This window comes from Camelina sativa, unplaced genomic scaffold, assembly GCF_000633955.1.
Source record: "Camelina sativa cultivar DH55 unplaced genomic scaffold, Cs unpScaffold06533, whole genome shotgun sequence".
In the NCBI taxonomy this organism is placed as follows: Eukaryota; Viridiplantae; Streptophyta; class Magnoliopsida; order Brassicales; family Brassicaceae; genus Camelina; species Camelina sativa.
In genome coordinates this window covers 1-501 of record NW_010927610.1, presented here as the reverse complement: position 1 = coordinate 501, position 501 = coordinate 1, and the positions used below count along the sequence as shown (strand labels likewise).

At 31.9% G+C, this 501-nt stretch overlaps 1 protein-coding gene across 1 annotated transcript; it reads right to left on the bottom strand.

Moving 5' to 3' along the window:
* Nucleotides 1-114: 114 nt before the first annotated feature.
* LOC109131853 (defensin-like protein 41) lies at nt 115-461 on the bottom strand. The gene has a single exon (XM_019243032.1). The coding sequence runs from the start codon at nt 439-441 to the stop codon at nt 238-240; it is 204 nt and encodes a 67-aa protein (XP_019098577.1). The 5' UTR covers nt 442-461; the 3' UTR covers nt 115-237.
* Nucleotides 462-501: the final 40 nt, after the last annotated feature.

Below are 501 nucleotides of genomic sequence, written 5' to 3'. Positions count from 1 at the left end.
ATGTCAAAATCTCAGATTAATAATTTGACACATGTCATGATCCGGTGAATTAATAATTTTTGAAACCATATTTTATATAATAAGATTTTAAAATAGAAATAACATGTAAAAAGAATTAAAACAGCAAAGAAAACACACACAAAAAAACGAAGCACCGATTTCCATTTTCGATGAGACCTTTAGTATTTGAGAGCATGGAAGTCTTTAGCGGTGCATGTGCAAATTTTGCTTGTTCCCTTACATGGTGCAGATGCAATTTTTGCTTGTTCCTTTCATTACACATTTTCCTGTGTTATAACCTTCTTTTACGCAATTTCGGTCACACAATATGGCACCATCAGGTTTATTACAGGTCCTATGCGGCGCAAGCCTGCCAACTCGCTCTTTACAATCCAAATGCTTAATTCCTTGTACTTGAATTATGCCTAATAGAGTTTTCATTGATGTTTTGAGAAATATATCCACCATTTAAATAAAATGTATAATTGAATTTTTTTTTTT